Source organism: Palaemon carinicauda, chromosome 26 (assembly GCF_036898095.1).
Source record: "Palaemon carinicauda isolate YSFRI2023 chromosome 26, ASM3689809v2, whole genome shotgun sequence".
Taxonomy (NCBI): domain Eukaryota; kingdom Metazoa; phylum Arthropoda; class Malacostraca; order Decapoda; family Palaemonidae; genus Palaemon; species Palaemon carinicauda.
The window spans coordinates 103,779,138-103,804,254 of NC_090750.1; the positions used below are offsets into that span (position 1 = coordinate 103,779,138).

Consider the following 25,117-nt stretch of genomic DNA (forward strand, 5'->3'; position numbering starts at 1 on the left):
TTCTCCATCATGAGGCTCAATACTACACTGTATTTTAGAAGTTTTATTCCAGTTATGACCATGTTGTGGAATGATTTTCCTAATTGGGTGGTTGAAGCAGTGGAACTTTAAAAGTTCAAACTTGCAGTGAATGTTTTTATGTTGAATAAGCTGACATAAGTTTTTATAGTTTGTATATAAAAGGTCTGTTATTATTATAATTATTATTATATTATTATTATTATTATTATTACTTGCTAAGCTACAACCTTAGTTGGAAAAGCATGATGCTCTAAGCCCAAGGGCTCCAACAGGAAAAAATAGCCCAGCTAGGAAAGGAAATAAATAAACCATATGAGAAGTTATAAACAATTAAAATAAAATACTTCAAGAACAGTAACAACATTAGAATAGATCTTTCATACGTAAACTATAAAAAGACTGCAAGTTTGAACTTTTTGAAGTTTTACCGATTCAATTACCCGATTTGGAAGATCATTCCACAACTTGTTATTAAGCTAGCACAACCATTAGAATTTAACAAGGTAGTTAGAACTACCAGCAGATGGTGGGAAAGTTCCAACCACCCATCTGCCAACAAGACTAATAATTTTGACTTTGACCGCTAAATATAGGTTGTTTTCGATTTTTTTGTTTTCTCGTTCCATATTTAATGGAAAGCACAAGGATTTGCAGTGGTTTCAGATAGAGTCGCAAGAAGGTTAACAGGCTTGTGTATAAGCTGGTATTAATCATAATCATTCTTGTAGCTTTTATTATTATTATTATTATTATTAGTAGTAGTAGTAGTAGTAGTAGTAGTAGTAGTAGTAGTAGTAGTAGTAGTAGTAGTCAGGCTACAACCCTGGTTGGAAAAGCATGATGCTATAACGTCAATGGCTCCAATAGGGAAAAATAGCCCAGTGGGAAAAGGAAATAAGGATTTAAAAAAACTACAAGAGAAGTCGATTTATCTATCTACCATAGCATTTCTCCCAATTTTTGGAGGCAACAGACTTAACAAAACAGGATTTTTTCTCATTGTTCCTCTTTGCCTAACGAGGGACTCAATGCTCCTACATTTTCGTTCATTAGGGAATGAGATCGCTCGTTCTTTCTCCGTGCGGCCAGACCTTGCGTCTGGAAGTGACAGTTGGCTCTGTGGTCTGTGATCGCTACTTTGGCACCTCATAAGGATCAAAAGACGTTATTGAAATTGGTCAAATGGCCTTGGAGGGAGTGCGTTCGCAGACCTGTGTCTGAGAATTCAATGCTGTCTAGCGGGTCGAGTGAGATGCTATCTCCCTCACTCTATCGATGAAGAGATTCTACGTACTTTAGGTGGGAGACCATGTGTTAATCTCGCAGTTTCTACTTTGAAGGAGGTTTTACGTGTAGAGAGATTCAAGGTGGAAGGCACAGTCTTTTTCGCCTTTGAATTTGCTCCTATAGAAACCTCTTCCATGATCAGTGTCCAGGCAGCTTCTGATCGACCAATGGTCTGTTGCTGTCTCTTACTTCGCCATCACTCAAGATTTGTTAAATCCTGATGCATCGACAAAGTACAGTAAGTTGGTTCCATCTGTTGCGAAGGCAGTGACCTTTGCACGCCAGTTAGCTAACCAGCGGGCCAACTTTGTCTCGAAGAGAAGGGATGCCATTCTTTATTCTCCGGAAAAGTTGAACAGAGGAATGCCCTAGTGCTGGAGGCTACGTCTCTTTCCTCAGAAGGACATAGAAACATTTGTGGATAATATTAATGTCTTTGAGTTTTGTTGTGATGAGAAATACCGTTCTTTATTTCTTATTTTAGTGTTTCATTGTTTTAGGGCTTGTTTGGAATGTTTGAGTAATACAATATTTGACAATATATATTAAATTTGGACAGAACTACAGTGCCTCTTATTATAATCAGCCATCCCTCACCATCTATGAGTTACACACAAAAACTAGTAAAAATGACCAAAATTCACTATATTGACCTTGAAATATGACCTTTTGACCTTGAAGATGATGAAGATGACCCCAGGTGGTGTTGAAAATGTCACTATTGAACTCCCCGTCCTCAAAAACCCTCATTTTGACTCAGAGAACGTGTTTCTAGCCCTTCTTAGAAGTCATTTTAGTCCAGGACTCAAGTTAATCCTTCAGACTCAAGTTAAAAACCCCGATCAGGGGACGTTCCAGTCCTTTCTTGAAGGACGATATATGACAATATATATTAAATTCGGACAGCTCTGCAGACTTGCCTCATATTATAATCAGCTATCTCACCATTTATGAGTTACACACAAAAAACGAGCAAGAATTACCAAAATTCACAAATTTGACCTTGATAAATGACGACCCCAGGTGGTGTTGAAAATGTTACTATTGAACTCACCATCCTCATAAACCCCCATATTGATCCAGAGAACGTGTTTCTAGCCCTTCTATAAGTCATTTTAGTCCAGACTCAAGTTAAAAACCCCGAGCAGGGGACGTTCCAGTCCTTCCTTAAAGGAGTCTATGGTTGAATCAGTGCTTGTGTGCATATCTCTCTACATATTTAGCTGTCAATTTTGACATGTCGCATCCACTAGTTATGAATATTGATATCTCACTAAATGCAGTCATTATTTCAGGTGTTAGACCTCAAAATGGAAGCAGCTGCTGAGAATCCTGTCCCTGGAATAGAAGCCTCGGTGCCGCAGACTAAGAAACGACGAGGATCTGAAAATGGGGTTGGCGTTAATGACTTGAAGAATGGCACCACTGAAAAAGAGAAGTTCATTGATGAGAGTTACTTTGCGTAAGTATGTGGTGTATAGTTCTTCCCCCTGAATACATTAAATGATTAGCTGTTAACCCTTTTACCCCCCGACGCTATTTGGAACTTTCCAACCCTTAACCCCCAGGCGTTTTTTTTTTTGTTTTTCAAGCACATTTTGCAATATATTTTTTTTAAATTGCGCCAACAGCCTTAATTTTCGTCATAGAGAGGTCAGGTTGGTGTCATTATTTTGGAAAATGGCCAAATTTTTTCATAAAGTTATCAAAAATATGCAAAAAAAATGTAAATAGCAGTTTTTTGCAAGGACGTACTGGTACGTCAATGGGGGTTAAGGGATGAGTTTTGTAAAAGGGTTAAGTTTTAACTCTCCGAATTGGGTTTGCTGACTTAAATATTTTTGGTAATGGTATCGGTCCAGCACAGGGAGCTTCCTGAGTGAGATGAAGGACTGAGAACGTTCATAACCCTTTTGCCCCCAAAGGACGTACTGGTACGTTTCACAAAAGCCATCCCTTTACCCCCATGGACGTACCGGTACGTCCTTGCAAAAAAATGCTATAGAAAATCATTTTTCACACTTTTGATATTTTTTTTGAGAAAATTCAGGCATTTTCCAAGAGAATGAGACCAACCTGACCTCTCTATGACAAAAATTAAGGCTGTTAGAGCAATTTTAAAAAAATATTATGCAAAATGTCCTGGGAAAAAAATAACCCCCTGGGGGTTAAGGGTTGGAAATTTCCAAATAGCCTGGGGGTAAAAGGGTTAAGGTCAAGTTCATTCTTTGTTGATACTAGCCATGTGACTCGGGTAAGCTTCATCAAGAAAAATACTCAATATTTTATACTTTTTCCAACAGTTTTAGTTCTGTGCTAATTGTACTCCCCCTCCTATGTACAGTATGCTCTGTTGTTTATTTTGATTATTTAGACGTACACTCGTACTTCTCCCATTGGTTAGTACTGTACTGTAGCTACCATTAACACAGTTTGATTAACCCTTTAACCCCCAGGCTATTTGGAAATTTCCAACCCTTAACCCCCAGGGGGTTATTTTTTTCCCAGCACATTTTGCAGTATATTTTTTTTAAATTGCTCTATAAGTCTTAATTTTTGTCATAGAGAGATCAGGTTGGTCTCATTCTCTTGGAAAATGCCTGAATTTTCTAAAATAATATAAAGAATATGAAAAAAACATTTTTATAGCATTTTTTTTGCAAGGACGCACCAGTACGTCCATGGGGGTAAAGGGATGGCTTTTGTGAAACGTACCAGTACGTCCATTGGGGGTAAAAGGGTTAAAACTCAAGTACAAACGTAGAAATTTCTTATATCTTACAAATTTTTAGTTTCTTTGATATTATGTAAGTCATGCCAAATATTCCCTTCTCTTTACATTCACGGTGGCAACTTTACACTACTTGAGTTAAGGTTGGTAACCTCACACTACTTTGAGTTGAAGTTACAATGCTAATGAGTGGTAAGAGGAATACCAAGTTATTTGTTATGCTAGTTATTATTATTCTGTAGTTTAACAAGACCACATAGTTAGAATATTCTTGTGACTAGATACATTTCATAAGGAGGAAATATAGAATAGGAAATAGGTTTGACTGTCTATATTAATGAAGGCAACTGAAGATATAAAGCATTTTTTTATATTAACCCTTTTACCCCCAAAGGACGTACTGGTACGTTTCCCAAAAGCCATCCCTTTACCCCCATGGACGTACCGGTACGTCCTTGCAAAAAAATGCTATAAAAATATTTTTTTTTCATATTTTTGATAATTTTTTGAGAAAATTCAGGCATTTTCCAAGAGAATGAGACTAACCTGACCTCTCTATGACAAAAATTAAGGCTGTTGGAGCAATTTAAAAAAATATATACTGCAAAATGTGCTGGGAAAAAAATAACCCCCTGGGGGTTAAGGGTTGGAAATTTCCAAATAGCCTGGGGGTAAAAGGGTTAATGAAATATGTTTATACAGTAATTTAAAAAAGGTTGAATTTCAGGACGCAATGTGAACTTCACATAGTAAACTCTGCTTTGATTGATGTTACGAGTATGTATTCTAACATTCCTTGAGATAGAACCATTCAAAAGTGAAAAATGTGATTTATAATATTTCAGCATTATTTGCTATCCCTTATTGATCCTTCTTTTCAGTTCATATTCAGATGTGGAGCTTCATAGGACAATGATTGAAGATACAGTTAGAACAAATGCGTATCAGCAAGCCATCTTTCAAAATATGGAAGAATATATTCACGGAAAGGTAGTGGTCGACGTGGGCTGTGGGACGGGCATCCTCAGTATGTTTTGTGCCCAGGCTGGGGCGAAAAAGGTTTATGCCATTGATGCTTCCAAGATAGCAGTGCATGCCAAGCAGTTGGTCGAAGCTAATGGATACAGCAATGTCATAACAGGTAAATATGTTACGTATTTTAGGATCTTTGCTGTACGAGCTTTAAGAAAAAATACAGGTACAGGTACTGTAGTTCCAAATGCATGCTGATTTGTTCCTATACATATACATACATATACCAAGGCACTTCCCCCAATTTTGGAGGGTAGCCGACATCAACAAATGAAACAAAACAAAAAAGGGGACCTCTACTCTCTACGTTCCTCCAGCCTAACAAGGAACTCGACCGAGTTCAGCTGGTACTGCTAGGGTGCCACAGCCCACCCTCCCACATTTCCACCACAGATGAAGCTTCATAGCGCTGAATCCCCTACTGCTGCTACCTCCGCGGTCATCTAAGGCATCGGAGGCAGCAGCAGGGCCTACCGGAACTGCGTAAACATATACATATAAAAACACTTTATCCCTTTAAGGTTGGCATGGCCTGATTGGTAAGGTCTCTGCCTGGTGATCGCCAGACGGGGGTTTGAGTTCCCGCTCAGACTCGTTAGTTCCTTTAGTGTTGGCAACCTTACCATTCTTGTGAGCTAAGGATGGGGGTTTTGGGGGGAGCCCATCAGCAGCCATTGCCTGGCAATCCCTGGTTCTAGCTTGGGTGGAGAGGGGGCTTTGGTGCTGATCATATGATTCATGGTTAATCTCTAGGGCATTGTCCTGCTTGCTAGGGCAATGTCACAGTCCCTTGCCTCTGCCATTCATGAACAGCCTTTAAACCCTTAAACAGAGATGTCTTTAGCAGTCTTGGAATGGCTATTGAATTGGAAGCAAGGTAGTTACGTCAGGTATTGCAAATGGGATACTTTGCTGGGCGGAGCCTCTTTGCAATAATTGCGGTTATCCTCATTTTCTTTGCCAAAAAAGCTTCGCTCAGTCTCTGTGGTGAAAGGTTCACTCAGCTTTTAGCTAGATCTCAGACTGAAGAACTTATACCTGACCCCCTTCATAAGATCAGCTTGGGCTCAGCAGTAGCTTTAAATGGTTTCCTCGCCTCAAAAACTTGAGTCCCTTAGAGATGATGCACAAGTTTCTCGAGCAGACCTTTCTCACGTGGCGTTTGTTAATTGCTTAATAATACATGATAGAAGGCGATGAATTAGACTATTTTTACATCGTAAGAGGATTTATTGTTTTCGTTAATTTTCACAACAAAAATTAGCGTAAATCTTCTTCAAAGCGAGTGATATAGAACTTCAAATCTTGAGATTACATAACAGAAGAACTATAAGCTTCTCGCTGGCTTTTAAATGATTTCATCAATTCAAATACAATGGAATTAACTTTTAACTAATGCAATATTTACACATGTGGAGAGCGGACACTTAGGGAGACATTTATATGACTAACATTATTACAAAAAGAAATTGTTGGACGTCTTATGGCGTACGGACGTCCCCCATGGTTGAGGTAGGCTTACTGTGGCAGGTGGGCCTAGTGAGGGTTGCCCGCTCATGAGTAGGACTCGAACTTAACTGGCCTTCGACTCACTCTAGTTGTTCTTATTTCCCGTACATTGCTGGGGGGTCTGAGGGCTTGTCTCGCCTAAGGGTAGCAGTGGCGGGTGATGTAACCGCACCAGACTGGTTCTCACTCTGCGTCCCCTCTCCCCGGTGTACCTGTTGACATGGAAACAGATTCAGTACACGTGTGCTTGGGTCGGCAAATACCAAGCGATATTGAAAATGGCTCGAACTGCTTCCCACAAAACCTATGGATCAGGGAGACAAAGTCATAAGTCAGCAACATCCGACGTACTTCCTGCGCATTTACTTTGTGTTTAGCCTTTGTTTGAAACTATCCCTTTGCACGTGACACCTTCCTGTACCACTGACTAGGTATCATATAATATTTTGACCCCTTAGACTATTCGTGAGCCTCAGCCTCGGCATTGCGATGTGTATACAGCGTGACATTTTGTATGACTTTGGCCCATCCTAAATGGAGCCAGCCAGCTTGTAGCCCAACACAATTCCAATCTCATGTCCTTCTCAATCACCGCCTTACAAGTGGGGCACAGGATGACTCTGTCCCGCAAGGACACGGTAACCCTTCTTAGAGATCTCTGTACCCCTTGTGGATTACCAGAGGCTTTCTCACTTCAAAAGAGTATAGATGAAGATATCCAAGAACATTGCTTCTGACGCGTGCACTTTCAGTCTAGCTGATCTAGTGAGATTCTGGAAGTACCACCCTGGTTCAAGCCCATGGTGTCAGAGATGTCAGATTTAACCTAACCTTCAGGAAGAACTTGTCAGTGGTGCTAGTTCAAAGGTAGGAGTCTGATACAACAGATAACCTTCACTGCACACTACCCAAGGGAGTTAACTCACAGGTCCCTGGATAACCTTATTCCTGGTCCTGCAGTAGCTACTCAACAAGTTGTGTTGTGAACCTATCTCCCTCACGGGACAAGTAGCATCTCGTCTGAGATAGCAGCTGCAACATAATTCTAAAAGATGGGGTAAAATGTCTGGTTTTTTCTCCTCTTTCTTTCTTCTCCTTTGGAGGGAAGAAGTCACTCACGACCAAGTAACGTTTCTTTACAGATGAGTATTGTATTAAACTATCTCCCCCTTCCTCCCAAACAAGGGGAAGGGTGCATGAAATGTATGGACATTTCCTGGGTCAGTTAACCTGCCATTTGAGTTACAGGGACTTCGGCCCTCCTATGATGAGTCTCCAAATGTAGGTCGAAGGTTTCTGTATTTACCTCGTTGAAAAGCTTAAAGACCGTTACATCCTCATTGAAGTCATACTTCTCTTGCAAGTATTAGGTTTGTATAGTTGGGAAAAAATACAAATTGATAAGACAATTTGTGATATTTTGATAAACCTGGATAAATTAAATGAAAAGTACATAAGAAGGATACGCTGGTTTTTCAGATAAGCTGCAAAAGTTGACAGGTTCATTTGCAAACCTGCCATTAATCTCATCATCCTTGTCCCTTTTGCAGGGATATGACTGTTAGCAGTTCATCTGCTTACTATTTATGGCTGTATGACGACAAAGACAGCCTGAACCTAAAAAAGGCGGTCTTTCTTGGGCCTTGCTGTTGCTCCGTTTGTAGGAATTTTTTTTTTTTTTTTTTTTGCTGGTACCTCTAAGGCTGCCTCTACAGCGTCGTCCTGCTTCCTGCTTCTCTTGTGGTGTTTAAGGGTGTGGAATCTGCTGGTGTTGTCACCGATGCTTTTGAAGAGTCCTCTGTGGTCTATTCCTCCATGCGAGTGTGGTCTGTGGTTTCCAAGACCTCAACTCTGAAGAAGGCTGGCAAGAAGAAGCTTGTGTGGTCTTCTCGTCTTTGCTAGATTCTTCAGATTCAGGTACTTCTAAGAAGTCCAGGAAGGCTGATTGACAGGAGACATTCAAGACTCAGACCAAATCTCCCTATTGATTGGTACCTATTTGTGCCCTCATTTAATGGGGAGAAAGACCACTAAAACTTTCAAAGTTCTGTGAATCCTTCAAACTTCTTAGAGTAAATCCTTAAAAAGGGATTTCACTCTTTATGTAGGGTGAAGTCTCCTTTCACCATCATGTCTCATCAATTTTGATCATTTGGGGAAGAAGTGGTTTTTCTATCTTGGCGCTTTTGTTCTGACCATTGAAGCATCCAGCAAACTGTGATAAAAAAAAAAAGAAATGTGATTTTCTTCACAGTTTCCTTTTGTGTATTAGAATCATTGAGAATCAAAATAGGAGGAAGCTGGAAGGCGACATTATTCATTTGCACTACTGCTCTTCCCCCCGGCTTACTCCAGCTTGGAACGAAAGCTTTTACATATGCTAAAAATTTTTTGTAATACTTTTCCAAGTCAAAGCCAACCATTAAGGAATGAATATCACATGAACTCCAGGTAAATATTGAAATGATTGTTTTTACTCCATGTATTTGATTTGTTTTGTTTCCATTTAATTGCCCATCTAAAAATTTATTGTGTCCATATTTTCACCTTTCATTCAATTGCTGTACAGTGGAGTAAATTACAAAAAGAGCAGAAGTACACTGATGTTTTTATGGGTGTAATGTAAGTTGGTGTAAATTACAGTGGTTGCAGGTGATAACTGTTCATTGATGGAAGTGAGAAGTTGAAAGGAATTACAGTAATTTAAAAGGTCAAAGAAGAAAGTTTGCAACTGGTGGAGATATAGAAGCTAGTAAGAGCTTTTATGGCATTACAATTGTTTAAGGGAGTAGTAAAAAATAGTGGGTTGGGCATGAATGTAAAGAGAGTTCTGTATGAGAAAGTGATTGTACCAACTGTGATGTATGGATCGGAGTTGTGGGGAATGAAAGTGATGGAGAGACAGAAATTGAATGTGTTTGAGATGAAGTGTCTAAGGAGTATGGCTGGTGTATCGCGAGTAGATAGGGTTAGGAACGAAGTAGTGAGGGTGAGAACGGGTGTAAGAAATGAGTTAGCAGCTAGAGTGGATATGAGTGTGTTGAGGTGGTTTGTCCATGTTGAGAGATTGGAAAATGGCTGTCTGCTAAAGAAGGTGATGAATGCAAGAGTAGATGGGAGAAGTACAAGAAGAAGGCCAAGGTTTGGGTGGATGGATGGAGTGAAGGAAGCTCTGGGTGACATGAGGAAAGATGTGAGAGAGGCATGAGAGCGTGCTAGAAATAGGAATGAATGGCGAGCGATTTTGACGCAGTTCCGGTAGGCTCTGCTGCTTCCTCCGGTGCCTTAGATGACCGCGGAGGTAGCAGCAGTAGGGGATTCAGCATTATGAAGCTTCATCTGTGGTGGATAATGTGGGAGGGTGGGCTGTGCCACCCTAGCAGTACCAGCCGAACTCGGTTGAGTCCCTTGTCAGGCTGGGAGGAACGTAGAGAGGAGACGTCCCCTTTTTTGTTTCATTTGTTTGATGTCGGCTACCCCCCAAAATTGTGGGAAGTGCCTTGGTATATATGTATGTACAATTGTTTATAAAAATGAGGAAAGTTAGAATGAATGATATTGTTATACAGTATGACTAATTGTGAAATGGTGCTTGACTTGAGGTACTTGAAGCAAGGAAAGTGTGATTAGTTGGTATGGAACATTTCCATTGTATGTAAACCTCAAGAGTCCAAACATGTAACCAAAGGTGTACGATAGAGTTGTCTTATTTTAAAATGAACTGAAGCATGTTGAGAATACAAGCTAACCAGCAGATAAAAGTGTGAAAAATGGAAGTTTTGGGTGTATGTTTACCAGAAAGCTTGTTATGCACCTGATAAAAAGTAGATACGTTGGTTTTAAAAGTTGTTTTTTAATGTAGGAATCTTTTGAGCTTAAGCTTCTTAGGTTCACCATTTAGTAAATGCAATTGGCATTAACTAAAGATTTGCCATTTTGAAAGTAATGCATTGATGTAGAAGAAAAATTTTTTTAGAATTAAAACAAACACTGCAAAGAAATTGAAAGATTATTTTTTTATTTTTGCCTTTTTAAATGACTTTAAGCTACAAATAATCTGATCTTTACAGTAATACAAGCTAAAGCTGAAGATGTGGAGCTACCTGAGAAGGTTGATGTCATTGTTAGTGAGTGGATGGGTTACATGATGTTGTACGAGACGATGCTTCCATCCGTTCTTTATGTGAGAGACAAGTGGTTGAAACCTGTAAGTGTTAGAATTATGAGTTGTTTCATCCCATACCCATTACAGGAGGCCCTCAACTTACATACATTCGGATTCAAACTCAAATCCAACTGAAAATGACAGATAATATAAAGAAAAACTTTAACCCTTTTACCCTCAGGCTATTTGGAAATTTCCAACCCTTAACCCCCAGGGGTTATTTTTTTTCAAGCACCTTTTGCAGTATATTTTTTTTAAATTGCTCTAACAGCCTTAATTTTTGTCATATAGAGGTCAGGTTGGTCTCATTCTCTCGGAAAATGCCTGAAGTTTCTCAAAAAATTATCAAAATTATGCAAAAAAAAATTTAAATAGCAGTTTTTTGCAAGGACGTACCAGTACGTCCATGGGGGTAAAGGGATGAGTTTTGTGAAATGTACCAGTACGTCCATTGGGGGTAAAAGGGTTAATACAGTTAGCAGAACAATATTTGTAATACCCTGATATCTATTTCATATGGAACCCGACTATTTGTTGACTTTTTTTAGCCGGAAATCATAGGCTTAGAATTTAGGTTACCCAAGGCCAAAATTTTAACGAAATTTGGATTACAAACAATTACAAACAGATTCCTGGAATCAATTAAGTTTGTAAGTAGAGGACCTTCTTTATTTATAATTAGCCCCTTTTGTGCACACTGATTTCTGATAGAGGCTTCAGTTCCTCTAAAAGAATAAATCTTCCAATGCTGTAGTTCCATACATTTGGGTGGGTCACTTAGTCTTAAGCAGCCACAGCTATTATTATTATTATTATTATTAGTATTATTATTATTAGCTAAGCTACAACTCTAGTTGGAAAAGCAGAATGCTATAAGCCTAAGGGTTCCAACAGGGCAAAATAGCCCAGCGAGGAAAGGAAATGAGGAAATAAACGATATAAGAAGAACAATTAAGATAAAATATTTGTAAAGCATTAACATTAAAATAGATATTTCGTGTATAAACTATAAGAAGACTTATGTCAGCCTGCTCAAATTAGAACTTTTGAAGTTCTTCTGTTATTATTCCTGCATGTGCAGGAGCACTCGCTATAACATGGAGTCCTCAGATATTTTAACTACAGTATTTACAGTCTTTTGTTCCTTTACTCATTGCTCTTTTAATTCATTTCCATTATTTTTTTATTTTCCCTAATCTTAACACCTTGCTATTAACTAAAAAAGATGATATTGGAAATTAAAAATAGATTAACTTTTCCCTTTACACCAATTTCCTTTTCCTCTAAGTATGCTAGAATGCTGATACTGTATCATACGCCAATCGAAAGTAGGGGAACTTAGCATATAATATAGCAAGGAGACCACTAGCAAACAGAGAATCAGTCTAGCTAAGCTTTTGTATAAGTCTCTCTCTCTCTCTCTCTCTCTCTCTCTCTCTCTCTCTCTCTCTCTCTCTCTCTCTCTCTCTCTCTCTCTCTCTCTCTTTTATTAAGGGTTGTTTTACTCTTCCTCTTCTTCTTTTTCGACACTCCAAAATCAAACCATTGTTCTGTAGTCTTGGGTAGTGCCATAGCCTCTGTACCATGGTATTCCACTGTCTTGGGTTAGAGTTCTCTTGCTTGAGGGTACACTAGGGCACACTGTTGTATCTAGTTTCTCTTCCTGTTGTTTTGTTATAGTTTTTAAAGTTTATATAGGAAATATTAATTTTAATGTTGTTACTATTCTTAAAATATTTTACTTTTCCTTACAGTATTTCCTTTTTTCACTGGGCTATATTCCTTGTTGGATCCCCTGGGCTTATAGCATCCTGCTTTTCTAACTAGGGTTGTAGCTTAGCATTTGATAATAATAATGATAATAATAAAGTTTTTCAAGCTATGCAGGGTCGCTATTTCTGGAAAGCCGTTTCCAATTTCTTCTATATCCGCTGTCCTCCACTGCGAGAACTTTCTCCTCCAGGTTGGTCTCATTCTCTTGGAAAATGCCTGAATTTTCTCAACAAATTATCAAAAATATGAAAAAAAAAAAAATTTTATAGCATTTTTTTGCAAGGACGTACCGGTACGTCCATGGGGGTAAAGGGATGAGTTTTGTGAAACGTACCAGTACGTCCTTTGGGGGTAAAAGGGTTAATACAGTAGCAAAACAAAATTTGTAATAACCTGATATCTATTTCATATGAGACCCAACTATTTGTTGACTTTTGTGGCTGGAAATCATAGGCATGAGATTCAGGTTAGGCCTCCCCTAGGCCAAAATTCATCAAAATTTGGCTTCCAGTTTCTAGGACCCAATTAAGTTTGTAAGTTGAGGACTTGTATTTACTGAATTCAAGGAAGTTTTTATGTCATTTAGGTCCCATACATTTGCCTGTACATTAGTTTTTAGCTCTTTAGCTGTGGTTTTTCATTTTCTATATAATTGTAATTTTTTTGTTTTAGAATATTAGTTTTTTGGTTAGGAACTGTTTGGGCCAGAGGTTGACCCCGTAGAAAACGGGAAGAGGGTAAACTATACAAAAAGCTGGTCGGTTAGGTAGAGTTAACCAGTAACTCCTAAGAAGGTAGTTCTAGGTAAGTATGTTAGGAAAAATACAAATTACTTAGAAATTTGTGATTTTTTGGTTAGAAACTGTTTGGTCCTAAGGGGTTTCATGTTAAACTTGTAAAAAGGAATTCAATATAACAGGGTATACCAAAGAAATATCGTTGTCTTGTGCTTTAGGGTACTATGGACCAGAATCAAACACTAGTACTCATGTTTTATTTTATTTACTATCCACACACATACATACAATCATAGTAGGTAGTTGGTTGGCCAGGGCACCAGCCACACGTTGAGATACTACCGCTAGAAAGTTATGGGTCCTTTGACTGGCCAGACAGTATTACATTAGATCCTTCTCTCTGGTTATGGTTCATTTTCCCTTTGTCTACACAAACACCGAATAGTCTGGCCTATTCTTTACATATTCTCCTCTGTCCTCATACACTTGACAACACTGAGATTACCAAACAATTCTTCTCTCAAGGGGTTAACTACTGCACTGTAATTGTTCAGTGGCCACTTTCCTTTTGGTAAGGGTAAGAGAGACGTTAGCTATGGTAAGCAGCTCTTCTAGGATAAGGACACTCCAAAATCAAACCAATGTTCTCTAGTCTTGGGTAGTGCCATAGCCTGTGTACAATGGCCTTCCACTGTCTTGGGTTGGAGTTCTCTTGCTTGAGGGTACACTCTGGCGCACACTTTTATCTTATTTCTCTTACTCTTATTTTATTAAAGTTTTTATAGTTAATATAGGAAATATTTATTTTGATGTTGCTGTTCTTAAAATATTTAATTTTTCCATTTTTATTTCTTCACTGGTCTATTTTCCCTGTTGGAGCCCTTGGCTAATAGCGTCCTGCTTTTCAAACTAGGGTTTTAGTTTAGCAAGTAATAATAATAATAATGATATTGATAATAATAATAATAATATACATTCACAGTTTGACTTAGATTATTATTATAATGCCCAGGGATGCCAGACATCCCGGTTTTACCGGATTTCCGGTCTTTGGGGGGAAAATCTGGTCATCTGCGCAATTTATCCAGATCTGAAGAGAAAAGATATTGAGGGGCGGCACTGGTATTAGCTGTATCTCAAAATGGTCTGTAGGGGCTTACTTTTAGGTACTATATGGGAATGAAGCGATGCCAAGTTAGTGATCACAGGGTTGCCAAGAAAACTTCAAATTAGTGATCACAGGTTCATACAGCTAAGCATTTGAAAATGACCCTTATTCTAATGGCTCATAAAGCATTCGCTTGTCTTTGTAATATATTTTTTAATGTTAGATGTGGTTGGGGGTGCCATGAACGTTAGTATTAACTATGTTTATATTAAGCAACTACTGTACATTGTCAGAAATTTCTTATTGGCTGCTTCAAAGGAACTTGGCGTCTTTTTGTGTTTTAATTCAGAACCAGAAAAATCAGTAGGCCTACTGAAAAATCAAATCTTTCCTGCCAAGGACGAGGTCAGTTTAAGAACTTTTCTGAAACTGTCAAATTGTTTAGGAAAATAGAATTAAGAACATATTAAAATGATCAGCAAATCGATAGGTTTACTTCAATGTTTCCTTGATGGACACCATAATACTATTCTTACTAAAAGAAATAATAAAATTAGGTGGTTAAATTATAAGAATTTAACTGTGAAGAGTAGAGGAAATTTATAAATAGTTTAATCTATGGTTTAGATGATTTGGGAGTTTATCGAGATAGTGGTGTAAAACTATGAGTTTGCACAGTAAGTAACCGTAAAATTATAATTATATAAGATACAGTAGTGATTAAAGTACAGTATGTAAAAACAAAGTAGTGAGGTATCTAGGGAGTTTGTCGACAGTGTGAGTAGCAGTTATTTGGCGAGGGTAGGGATAATTCATGTAACCTGAGGGCACAAAATTTTTTTTAGTTTTTTGAGTTCCGTGTAGGTTCCTGTTACCTAATTTCCCCCCCCCCCCCCCCCCACACACACACAAATTGAGGGTTGACCAGAATGATTGGCCTTCTATTCATCTTTCTTTGCCCCTCTCTTGTGCAGCAATCATAGCCATTATAAGCTCGACTGGTTGCTGGTGAGCTTCATAAACGAGCTGCCTTTCTTTTCAAACAGAATTTTTTTAAGAAGTATCACCTTGTCCTCTTCGACAAGGGAAAGGATAGATAGAATGTATTCAAATCATCATCATCAAGTACGGGGTGTTCGATGTCGAACGGCCGTGGCCCTCTGCACAAAACTTCTCCATTCATTCCGGTCTTGAGCCTTCCTTTCCAACTCCACCATCGTTAGCCCGCACATCTCCATGATATTGTCACTCAATCTAGTTTTAGGCCTTCCTCTCGTTCTTGTACCATAGACTGATCCAATTAGTAGTGTTCTTTCCAGAGTATTGTGTTTCCGAACCTGGTGTCCAATAAAAGTTAGTTTTCTTTCATCCAAAATGTCAAGTAATCTTTTTTCGATATTGATCTTTTGTAGAACTTTTGTATTCAAATCCATTTATTTTATAGTTACAAATCCATTCAGACATGTCCTATACGAGCATATACAGTAGGTTCTACTGTTACCACATATCATTTATTCTTGGTAGGGTCCTAACCTAACACTTGTGGCATCTCTGTGCACTGATCATTAAAAGGTTGGCTGGAGTCACGACCTTTGCTCCAGTACAGAACCAAGCGCTCTGACATTTCCCAGGAAAGTTAAACCAACCAGAATTTGTTTCATAGGTTCTTCCTCCCTCATAAAGATGAGTCTTCCATTAAAGAATGATGATATCTATTCATGTAGGAACAAATCACAAGTTTTAACCCTTTTACCCCCAAAGGACGTACTGGTACGTTTCACAAAACCCATCCCTTTACCCCCATGGACGTACCGGTACGTCCTTGCAAAAAAATGCTATAAAATTTTTTTTTTTCATATTTTTGATAATTTTTTGAAAAAATTCAGGCATTTTCCAAGAGAATGAGACCAACCTGACCTCTCTATGACAAAAATTAAGGCTGTTAGAGCAATTTAAAAAAAAATATACTGCAAAATGTGCTGGGAAAAAAATAACCCCTTAGGGGTTAAGGGTTGGAAATTTCCAAAGAGCCTGGGGGTAAAAGGGTTAAAAGTAATTTGTATTATATGAACCTATATATGGCTTTATCCTCATAAAGGTACCCTTTCTGAACCCCAGGTAAATATAGAAATAATTTTATTATCAAATGACATGTTTTCCTAACTTTACAGACCTGAAACCATTAAGTTTTACTTCCCGTTTTAACCACCCTGCAAGCCCCAGTCATAAAGGTTAAAATTGCTGGTCTTGCCTATAATCAGATTTGTATAGTTAGGAAAAATATTGAAGTAATCAAATTTATGTAGTCGGGAAAATACAAATTACTATTAACATTTGTTTTTATTTTTTACAATTGTAGATAATTCGCATTTGACTGAATAGAAGCATATCTTCTTTGTGGCAATATAAGCTAGTTTACCCTTCATTTTTTCATAATAGATTTGAAATAAAGTTCCTGATTTATGTTTATTCATACACAAAACAAACTTTTGCTGATCATTATTTTTAGGTAACATTCACAGCTATAATACAGTACTGTAATTTGAAAGTTCACAATGTTTTGCAGCGAATATTTGTTGTAGATAGTAACTTTAGTCCATTTCTTTTAGCGAGGCAGATTTGCACCAACTCGCAGCGGTGCCCTTTTATCTCGGAAAAGTTTCCTGATCGCTGATTGGTTGGACAAGATAATTCTAACCAATCAGCAATCAGGAAACTTTTCCGAGCTAAAAGGGCACCGCTGCGAGTCTGTGCAAATATGCCTTGCTAAAAGAAATGGACTATAGTTGCGTAGATTTTAGATTATAGCAACTTAAGGCTAGTCTACTTATCTTTATCACAATAAAAAAGCAAATACACGTAACCTATTTCATGTGCACAGAAAGGCTAATTATAGATAATGGAATTGTATGATGAAGTAAATTGATAACATATACATAGATCTATAGTTTTTCCTGACTTTTCAAAATTCCTTTTACAGGGAGGTAGGATGTTTCCAGAAAGAGCTATGTTGTTCATGGCTCTAGGAGAAGCTCAGTGGATTACGAAGTACGAGGAAGGAACTTACGATTTCTGGGTCTCTCTCAATCACGTGTATAATTTGGACATGTCTCTTCTAGCGGACCATGCTGTTGCTAGATACAAAGGTAGTATCTTTCATCTTTAGTTCTTACTTGTATACAAACCTTGCGTCCATTGAAATAAGGAGTTCTCTTCAGCAGAGTTAGGACAGGAGTTAGAATTGTGAACGAAGTAGTTGACGACAAGTGGCAAGCGTAGGCGAGTAGCCCCGTCCACTGTCCTGTCAGACTTTTCACTTTTGTCTTTGGTCAAGATCCTTCTCCAACGCCCTTCCCTAGTACTTTGAGGTAGTGAGGTTCTATGGACTGGAGATCTCTGCATCAGCATCTCTCTAGGTTGACCCCTCAGTGTGCACACTTTTGGTAAATCAGAAGGCACACGCTTCTCAGTTTCTGAATCTGTGGCTATGATGACTTCTGCTATGGTTACCCTCCAAGCAAAGACCAAAGGGTTCTTATTCATGACTCTTGGGATTAACACATGAGCACCATTCTTATTAGACTGCTTCTTTAAAGAGTAAATCTCTATCTTCCCTTTATGACAGGGAGGATGGTGGAATGAATACAGCCATTGGCCATCTTGCACTTAGGTATTTTATTTCAAATTGCGTCTCCCCTTTTGCTGATGAAAGATTCCTTCATTGACCAAGGAGGCTACTTAACCATATACTGACCAGGATCCATCAGCCAACTGATTGAAAGTCACTAGAGATATCTCTCGGTACCATTGATGACCGGGGAGACTGACATAGTCCAGAGGACAAGAAAACGACCAACCAATTCAATTCTAGGGGATACTTCCTACCCGCCAAAAATCGAGTTTCCATATTTTAAAGGACAAAAGGTTTGTAAATGCATAGGAACAAATAGCAAGGTTTAAAAGTAATATGCATTTTTCCTAGCTATTCAAAACTTTACTGTTAAGTTTCCCACCTCAACCACCCTTTTCATTCCAGAGATGAAGGTCAAAAGTGTCTTTGGCAAAACGGTGGGCATGGCTCTTCGCCTGCGCCCACCACCTGTCGTTGAATACCTCATTAATGATATCAGTAGCCATTGCAGCTCCACTGAAGATGATTCCCTATATTAAAGGACCTGGGTTTATTCTGCTAGGAAAAATACAAATTATTTTTAAGATTGATTTTTTTTTAATAGATAACTTTTGACCGATTGTAGTGTATTACAGATACTTTGCCTAATATAAAGCTTTAGAGTCTGTTATTACTGATTCTTCATTATGTATTCTGGTTATTGTTTTACATACATACATACATATACCAAGGCACTTCCCCCAATTTTGGGGGGTAGCCGACATCAACAAAGAAACAAAAACAAAAAGGGGACCTCTACTCTCTACGTTCCTCCCAGCCTAACAAGGGACTCAACCGAGTTCAGCTGGTATTGCTAGGGTGTCACAGCCCACCCTCCCACATTATTGTTTTACCCAACATATTCTCTATATGCCTTTAGTGTATGTATGTACCATGGCAATAAATTCAATTGTTTCAACGAGTCTTACATCTAGGAGCCACATTGCTTATATCTTAGAAGTGTAACCTTTTTAACTTGAAAAAAATATGATTTTCTCCATACCCTATACCTTCCATTGCTGGAAAAAAATTCTCTATACAATATACCCTCTACTCCCAGAATCACAGGTGCTAGGTCTCTTTCCTGATTGCATGCCTAGAATTTAGGAACTCCCTCTGCCCCCTATCTTTATGTGCTCACAATATTTCAGTTGACATGGAATAGCTAGTTTTCTTTTTACATGATTAGGATATTTGATATGTGTATTTTGATTTCAGTACATTGTATTAAGATTAGACTGGTATGTATTGTACCCTTCCTGATATTTTCTTCATTACAGTTGATTTTTTGCCTACTCGTCCCCTCTTCATGTTCAGTGTCTTTGGGCATGCTGTTCTATCTTATTTCTCTTCCTTTTGTTTTTGTTTTTTTCTTTTTCAATTTTCTATAGTTTATATGTGAAGGATCTAATTTAATATTGTTACTGTTCGTGAAATATTTTATTTTGTTTATTGTTCTATGAAGTTTATTTATTTTCTTGTTTCCTTTCCTCGCTGGGCTATTTTTCCCTGTTGGAGCCCTTGGGCTCATAGCATCTTGCTTTTCCAACTAGGGTTATAGCCTAGCTTGTAATAATAATAGAGAAGTTTTGCTTTCTCTCTTGTTCGGATAAGTAGACAACAGTTATACTGTATATTTAATGGTATTATTTCATATTCTAGTACAAGTCAAACATGCATTTTGTTTAGGGTTCTATGTTCCTCCTTTATCTCAGACAGACATTTTTCTTATGTACCTGCTGCCAATCCAATCACATTACGGTAGCTGTCAAGGTGAATGTAATTTTCTCGCAATATCTATCTGGAAAAGTAAGGTTTAAATATTACTATGTTTAAATTTAATATTTTATTTAAAATAAAGTAAATAATGTTATTTGATACACGTTACATGACAGAATGCTTTGTTTGTTCCCACACGAGAATACAAACCCTTGTCTTTAAATAGGACAATGATTTCAGCTTGGCTGGAACTTTGGTTGTTAAAATTATAACAAAATGTGGGTAGTTACTGGGGGTCTCCCCACAACCAGTACACTGCATAGCCAGATGTACTCCCAGCATTGTCAGCTGGCTGTTTTTATTATTATTATTTTTTGTTTTTTAGTTTATGGATAGCAGTTAGTTGTGTATGAGGAAATTTAGAAAGTACAAAATGGTTTGCAGTTTCCCCAATAAATGTAGCTGATGGACAGTTTCTGTGCAAATTGCTGATTTATACAATTTTTGTTCCTTCTAACAACATTCCTCTTGCTCTTTATTCCCTCACTAGTGTGTAGTAGCGACAACGATGGCATCGTAACTCAGGAATGAAATGTTGCACGCCATCGACAGCCTAGAGTACACTAAGGGGGTAAAAAGTTGCCAACCATTTTTTTCCCTTTTTGGGATATTGGTCCTTAAAACCAATCAACAGTTGTTACATATAAGCAATTCTCAAAGGTTCTCCTTGGGAGAGATAGTGTTGCCCAATCCTTCACCAAGAAAGAAGAGACCGAGATTAAGTACTACTTTGTGTTCGCCGATTAGCACGCTACGATGTGCTTGCGCGCTTCTCAGAGAATGCCCCCTCATTTGGTGCTGGTTGTGCTCTTCTACGGTAGTGCCATTTCACCTGTTTGCGACAGCTTGTTCCTACAGGAGAGCCATACCACTGTTTCACTCGACCATTAGAGAGCTACTTTGTACATAGACACTCCTAAGACAGCGCCAACTCATCTGTTCATGTTCCCACTCTCATATGGGAGCACTATTTCAACTGCATGTAATCACTCGCTCCTATGGGAGCGCCGTCTCACCTGTATGCAATCACTCGCTCCTATTGGATCACCATCTCGCCTGTTTTCGATTGCTTGCTTTCACAGGAACATCATTTCACCTGTTTGAGATCTCACGCTCATATGGGAGTGCTACAGTACTTCTGTTAGCAATTGCTTGTTTTTGAAGCAGCACCACCTTACATACTCGCAATTGCACACAGCTACAGGAGTAGCACTCATCTGCTCAAAATCGACGCTTTTCTACAGGAGCACCATCTCACAATTGTGCGCCACCTAACATGCTTGCGATCGCTCACCACTTTACTTGCTCACAAGAGCAGGCTCCACCTCACCTTTTCTGTCATTCATTGAACATATAGCATTTACATGCTCTGGCATATCCCACAGAGGACGTGCGCTGTCTATACACGCTCGTCTAAGAGAGCTTACATACACCTAGTAAAGCAAGAAACTTCGTAGTGCTTTGCTCACTAGCAAATTTCGCAAGGATAGGGAGTACTTATCAGGAACATTCCTTCCTCAAAGATATGTATAGGTATGCGATACAAGTGTTTACACACAGATTACCTGTGTTTTCTCACTAGAACGAGCATGCACAATGCTATAAGGGCCTAGCCCTTTTGTTCCTTAACTGCATGAGTACACTCTAGGCTTAGGAAGAACGATAGAAAATATGCTCACCAAATTGTTTGGAGGTCAGATACCAGTTGCTACCGTTACACTTGAAGGTGAAGACATATAAATACTGTAGGTCTGATCAACGAAGCTGTGTGTCTCCAAAGAACTTGGAGCATGTGTGAATCGTGTATTCTAAGATCATACCCAAGACTTATTGTTTCTTATCAAGAGCATAACCAATTCTGGGTGGTTTGAGATAAAAGTGCTCACATGCCTATTGCTAGCAGTTATCAGGAACCAATATGATGGCTTTCTGAGGTTTGGAACCTCCCGATTGTGTACAGCAGTTGGGAAATTTACGATCGGTTACAGAAATTAGGAACCACTTCGTCTGGAACAATAAGTTTACAATTGTGCTTCAAGGGGTCATCACTAATGAATCACCAGGGAACTAGTTCAGCCCGCTGTTTCTATTACCTGTTTATTCACAGCACTTACTACAGGGATGAAGTGTAAAGAATCGCTGAAACAGGACAACCAATTTGGTATCTGAAACAGGACGCCCAATCTGGCATAGTTGTTCAAGACGTACGCCATACTTTCTGTATGTTTTTATGGAAGGACCTGTGCTGTCCCAGTACCCAAATCCCAGGAAGAATTTTTGGTATGGGAGCTCATGCTTCCAGTACTCCATATCTTGATAGGGACCGAGCATTAACGCTGCTGGTCGGGACAGTGGTAGAAGCGTTCATCCCTTTTTTACCTGGGATATTCCCGAGACACTTTAGTCTCTCCATCATGAGAGAACTTTCAGCTTGCTGATACTTTATCTATTGTAGATCTTCTCACACTCAAGAGCCTGATTCATGCGAGTTTTCCGAGATGCGCTCGATGTGTTGGAACAAGCGACTTCTCAATTCTGTTGCTAGCATTCATACATGCGCTGAGATGCCACATCATGCACGCACAGTTGCCGGTAAGGATCCTCTCCAATCAAGGTCTCTCATGCTTTTCTTTAGAAAAATGGTTTCGACTTCCTCCGAGTAATGGAATTACTTTATGGTAACAATTCACATCATCTTAGTTCCTGGACTATTTGCAGACACCCTCCCCAATCGATCGAACCAGACGAGCCCATACTGATGGTAGGGACTTGAATGACAAGGACATGATGTCTCGACATCTGAGTCCTCCATGGCAAGCCTCCAAGCTACATCGAGATTCAATAGCTGGGTGATGTACATTGATTTGACCCGCCTTGATGTAGCATTCATATGCCCTATGCACCATTTGAAACCAAGAGAAAAGGAATACGATTTCCTCCCGCTTCACCAGACAAGGAAGTAACGAGACTCATGTCCCTTACAGAATGCATTGGTACAAGTCACATCCTGGTTCTATCAGGACCGGTAATGGTGGAAAAAAGCACAAGCAGGTTTCCTCTTCCACAAATCAGTTACTGTTAAAACCTCAGACCCTTGAAGGATAACTTCTAAGATTCCCATCATACTTTTAGCAACCGCTGTGAAAGAATATGGCAACCTACAGGCCAGTTAGCTCTTCCATACTCTTCCTCCCCCGGGAAAGTTCAGACTGCAAGATACCTTGGCTTAAATACTGGCATGTACCCTTTTCAAAAAGAGTGGCATTTTTCGCTTTCTAGGTAAGGGGATAGAAGGAAGAAAAGAAAGGATCACGGAATTCAATGACTTCTTGTAGCTTCTATGAGTAAGTACCTGCCGGTCAGTATGGGGAGCGACACAACGGTCCAGACCTGCTTGCTCATTTTGCTTGTGATCTACCAAAACTCACACCTTTCTGGCAGGAATAGAGGCAACAGGAAGGCTAATAAGGTTTTCAGACTTCTACAGTCAATTCATATAAATGGAATAGTTTACGGGAAATTGTAGACCGGTCTTTGTTTACCTTACACAATTCAGATCGGCTACTGCTAGCTACGTAAGGTCCATCATAAGAATGATGACCGCTCCATCCTTGTAGACTTTAATGAAACATACCCTCGGATTCATTCCCTCTAGCCTACAGGAGGTTTATTTCCACTTTGTCTTTAGGGAAAGTAGCTACTAATCCAAAGCCCAGAACTTTGGACTGGCTACCAACTCTAGTGTTCACACTAGTCTTTTGAACTCTCAATTTGCTCTCGTCTAGTGATGGGTCTTAGTGATTTCCATGTTTTACTCTCCTACAAGGGAATCACTTTGCATCAAGACAGACTCTGCCTTTTATCTTGATCTGTGTAATAAAATTGATCAAATAAGGTTCTTTAGGACTCCCAGACAGAGTGTTATAGCTGAGACTACCTTAACATGACAGACCCCTCCCTGTATAAACATAAGCCTTTCATATCGACAAAGACAACACCTTTAGAGACTTTACACATGAATGAGATGGCTTGTCACACATGGCCACCTCCCCAGCCATTGCTCCTAGTTCCTGAAATTTGAGGCGTTTACAGCCAGAACTCCCCTACCGTCCACAGATGTAGAGGAGAAGGGATGAGACACTCGCTTAAATTTCCTCCCGTCAAGAGGACTTATTAACAGAAGGATCTCACCTGCTCCTCATCCTACCGGGAAGGATTTTAGCACTTGGCTAGTTTTCCAAGGGGTTTGATGAAGCACTTGGCAGCCCAAAATTTACGAAAGGATTTTACAAGCCCTTCTCAAGCAAGTGTTCTTGTGATTAAAAGATGCGATGTGGCTGCACAAGGTTCTTTAAGGCTGTTTGAGCAAACTGTCTCAATCGACAGAGCCCCAATGAAGGTCGCCTTCCTCCCCTTCGAAGGGGAGCAAGGAGTCTCGATCAGACCATTCACTTTCCTGACAAAGGCTAGACCCTGCAAAAAAGTTTATCCCGACTCCCCTTCCTGTGTCCAGAGCTTTAGAGACAGCTGGATAGGAAAGTGCCCCGATAGAGGTAACTGCATCGTCAGAGTAGGTTTCATCTTCCTCCTCTGATGCCGCACCTGGTCGGCATTGAGTAGGGTTGAAAAAATCGTAATAGTCCTTATTGTTAATAGGGGAACGAGGCCTCAATGGACCTTCTCCGGCGTCCTGAGACACTAAGCCTATTGTGGGAAACTTGTCATGCTTCGGAACTTGGATCTTCCATGATTCTGGAGGCCTGGTTCTTTGGGAAAGTTTTTTTTTAGGCACGGCCTGTATCCCAGTAAAGGAAACTTGGATGCTATGCGTTTCCTTGGACCCTACTGTCCTCTGCTGTGCTACGACTGGAGACTTGACTGATTCATGCTTTCTTCGCAAGACATCCGGTGACGGAACTTTCTGATTCTATTGGAGAAGGCCTGAATTGGTCTATAAATGAGATCTCCCTTTATCAATCTTGAGCCCCTGTACTTCTGTGAGTGGAACATATTCCCTGGAGGCAGGTTCACCTGTCTCCTTTGCGTACACCTTCTCTGATCCAGTTTTATCAGGATGATGTCCAACTCCTCCTCACAAGGTATTAATGTTTCTTGGTTTAATCACCCTAGCTTGATGGGCCTCTAGGTGTTTTTCCAACCTCGACATAAGTGCCGTTGGAACGGGCTTGGAAACATGCAAAGGTATTCCAGTCACAGGATCCTTGCTTCCAGCCATGCACCTTAGCCTAGGTTCCAAGGGAGAGTGTGGTGCTTGTAAAGGAACACCCTCTCCTGTTGGTAGCAG

At 39.4% G+C, this 25,117-nt stretch overlaps 1 protein-coding gene across 1 annotated transcript in view; it reads left to right on the plus strand.

Annotated features, from left to right (window-relative positions):
* The window catches only part of LOC137619745 (protein arginine N-methyltransferase 6-like), a 32,298-nt gene that overhangs the window by 3,563 nt on the left and 3,618 nt on the right, over positions 1-25,117 (plus strand). Inside the window, exons 2-5 of the mRNA XM_068350049.1 lie at positions 2,604-2,770; positions 4,921-5,180; positions 10,651-10,787; positions 17,344-17,509. Coding sequence (XP_068206150.1) covers positions 2,619-2,770; positions 4,921-5,180; positions 10,651-10,787; positions 17,344-17,509 — 715 coding nt within the window. The 5' untranslated portion in view covers positions 2,604-2,618. The remainder of the gene's footprint in view (positions 1-2,603; positions 2,771-4,920; positions 5,181-10,650; positions 10,788-17,343; positions 17,510-25,117) is intronic.